Here is a 3,266-nt window from a genome sequence, read left to right as displayed (position 1 = left end):
TCATGATGGAAGTGCATGTTATGGGAGGGGGGGTTAATGGTGGTGGTACACATTCTGGGGGGTGGGTTGTGGAGGGATGGTGCACATTACCGGTGGGGCTGCATGGTACCTCTGTCCGGCATCCCACCAAGCTCTCTGACATCATTGGTTGCCAGGAGCTCAGTGGGATTCCAGCCAAAGTGTCCCACTCAGCTGCTGGCCCCCAGTTACATCAGTGAGCTGGGCGGTATGTCGGCCACAGTGTCCCAGGTTGCTAAGAGCTTTTAGCAACCTGGGATGCTCTGGCCAAAGAGGGGGTGGCAGGTACACCTGCCATCCTCCAAATGACCCAATGGGATGTTGCCTGAGGCAACTGCCTCAGGCTACCTTATTATAGAGATGACCCTGACTTTACCCACCTAACCTTCTTTATATGACCAAAAAAAGCGAACCACTTTTACAACCACACTTTGAGCTGCTTAGGCCCTTTACTCAGTGGATGTGTTTCATGGGAGGGTATTTAAGATAGTTTAGCTAATTTAATTTAGTCTGATTTGCTTTTGTAGTGTTTCCTTTTTTGTGGATTTGATTGTTAATTGTTCTGAATCTTATGTTTTCTTATTTTAAATTGTCCTGCTTTTTTTTCTGTAAAATATTTTTGACAATGGGCTAATAAGGGGACACTTTTTGGCACAAGAAAAGGTCTAGTATAGTTTTAAAAATCAGTAACCCTCAGGACCCATTGCACCAAGAAAAAAAAACAGCTAAAACCTACCCCAAATTATTCTAACGTATTACATCAAAACGACAACATTTAGCAGACATTTCCTGATTTTTACGGGATATTTTGGAAAACAACAACTTTCAATTTCCCTCTTCCCTAATCTTTAGGCAGCTAGATGGCTTTGCTCATGAAACAAACTGATTTTGTTTCAGTTTTTAAATATCATGTCTCAGTTCAAAATACTGTATATAAAACCCTCCAAAAAAACCTAACTATGATACTTACTTTGTCACTCTCCAGTTGACATCAGAGGGACCATCAACATGATACAACCAGCTTGGCATCCCCCAATATGTTCTTAATATATATGGTAAACCTTACAAGTTGTTGCCCTTATATAGACTTATTTAAATTAATTCCCTATTAGACCTTTCAGTTAACCTGTGATAAAAACCAAACTTGGCAAAGGAATGTCTGCTCTGTGGGCTGCAGGCCAGAGAGGCGGATAATAGGGAGTCATCATCCTTTTGTGATATTGTGCACTAATAATCTAGGACAGAGGAGGAGGGCAGTAATACAGAGTCTGCACATTTAAAGGTCCTGGAACCCTTGGCTGTTGAATTGCAAATTGTATTGATCAGTTTGCCTTTAGTTGTCCTTTAATTCCCAAAAGTTTTTTCTGTGTCCACTATTTGTTTTATAGTAGAAAGATAATATTACAAGAGGTAAAAGAGAAAAAATGAAGGAGTGTAAAGGGCTCCTTACAGTTATAATTGCCCAGATATAAGTAGCTAAAGAAGTGTGGTTTAGTGGAAATAAGTATTGTTGCCCAGGGTTCCAGATTTTAAAGGTATCTAGTGAGGGAGTAATTTTGGATGTTGGTTAAGTTTTTCATTACATTGGATATGTTCATGCAATTTTGACTTCCATTAGGCTTACTGTACTTTTTTTTCAAGAGTTGGCTATAGCTTCCCATGCAGCAAAAAGTGTTTCACTAGGCTTTGTTTGCTTGTTGAACCATCAATTTTTTCAAAGCCATTTTTACTTCATTATTTCTCAAGCTGTAAATAAGAGGGTTTATCATGGGTGTAACCATCGTGTAGATCACAGAACAGATTTGTTCTAGGACAACTGAATATTTTGGCATCATGTAGACAGACACAGCGGTGGTATAGTACATGACAATGACAATGAGGTGAGAGGAGCAAGTGGAGAAGGCTTTCTTACGCCCTTCCCTGGAATTAATTTGCAAAACAACTTTAATAATTTTTATGTAAGACATCAAACTGCAAAAGAATGGTAAAAACCCAAACATTAAAATCTCTATATATATGATGGTATACATGTAATTCAGACCAGCACAGGCAATGTTCATGAGAGCTTTTCCATCACAGAAAAACTGGTGGATGATATTTGAATGGCAAAAAGTCCTGTTTGATGCCTGAAAAGTGATTACAAATGAATTGAAACTTCCTACTAACCAGATCCCGGCCACTAGAAAGATGCAATTCTTCTTATTTAGAATAAGATGGTAGTGTAAAGGGTGACAAATTGCAACATACCGATCAAATGCCATTGTCAGTATCAAAATATCCTCAGCACTTGCATCTAAGAAATAGAAATACATCTGAGTGAAGCACTCTCTATAGGATACTGTGGTATTCCTGGATATAATCATGTACAGAAGTTTAGGAACAGTGATTGTGGTATAGAAAATGTCAACAATGGACAAGTTACAGATAAAGTAGTACATTGGGGTGTGTAGGTGCTTAGAAGAAAATATCACAAATATTATGAATGCATTCGTGAACACACCAAATACATATATCAAGGAAAACAAAGCGAGATACAAAGGTATGAATCTGGATTTCATGGAAAATGGCAAGATGTAAAACTCCTTTGTAGATGTCTGATTCTCCATGGCTATGTAGGTCATGACAGCTGGATCAAAATGTAAGCAAAATTAAAAGCATAAAGATACACTGCAATCACAATTTAAAACTAAACCTTGTGATGAACAAAGCCTACCTGCCCAGGATTTTCATTTCAGTACAGCGTTGCATGACGGAATAAATGTCAGTTAAAGTACCGCAGCGCTGAATACTGAAAAATGGCCTGGATGGGAAGGGGGTTTAACACCGCGGATGTCAACTGGTTAAGGTACATTAATGACCTTGTTTGCAGTTGCTGTTTATTGGATTACATATATTTTATGTCTAAATTGTATGGTACAGTGTATCTAATTGAATCTTTGTGCTGAGTTATCTGCAGTCCTTAAATTAGCTTACAGCTTTTGTTAAACTTTAAGAATTACCTGTGAACAAACTGCACAAATCATTTTTAATCAATATGAAGAATTATTGCTGCTTCTCCTTTGGATACATCTACCAGTACACATAATGACTTTAGTTCAGGTTTAGTAACTACTGACTATAACTGAATATGTTTTAGGAGCTCAGAGTATGATCTCAGTCTAAATACAAGGATCACCAGTCACTCATGTAGCACTTATCTACATTATCAAAATATGTCATACGTTTCCAACTTTTTTGAAGACAAAATT

At 37.8% G+C, this 3,266-nt stretch overlaps 1 protein-coding gene across 1 annotated transcript; it reads right to left on the bottom strand.

The window, feature by feature from the left end:
- Positions 1-1,697: 1,697 nt before the first annotated feature.
- LOC108800035 (olfactory receptor 1F12-like) lies at positions 1,698-2,639 on the bottom strand. Its single transcript, XM_018571978.1, has one exon. The coding sequence runs from the start codon at positions 2,637-2,639 to the stop codon at positions 1,698-1,700; it is 942 nt and encodes a 313-aa protein (XP_018427480.1).
- Between the last annotated feature and the right edge of the window lie 627 nt (positions 2,640-3,266).

This window comes from Nanorana parkeri, unplaced genomic scaffold (genome assembly GCF_000935625.1).
Source record: "Nanorana parkeri isolate BGI_ZX_2015 unplaced genomic scaffold, ASM93562v1 scaffold1887, whole genome shotgun sequence".
NCBI lineage: Eukaryota > Metazoa > Chordata > Amphibia > Anura > Dicroglossidae > Nanorana > Nanorana parkeri.
The sequence above is the reverse complement of the archived record's forward strand: the minus strand, read 5'-3'. Positions and strand labels throughout refer to the sequence as shown.

Bases quoted from the DNA above. Each gene is read 5' to 3' on its own strand.
- LOC108800035 (XM_018571978.1), bottom strand. From the start codon at position 2,639: ATGACCTACATAGCCATGGAGAATCAGACATCTACAAAGGAGTTTTAC.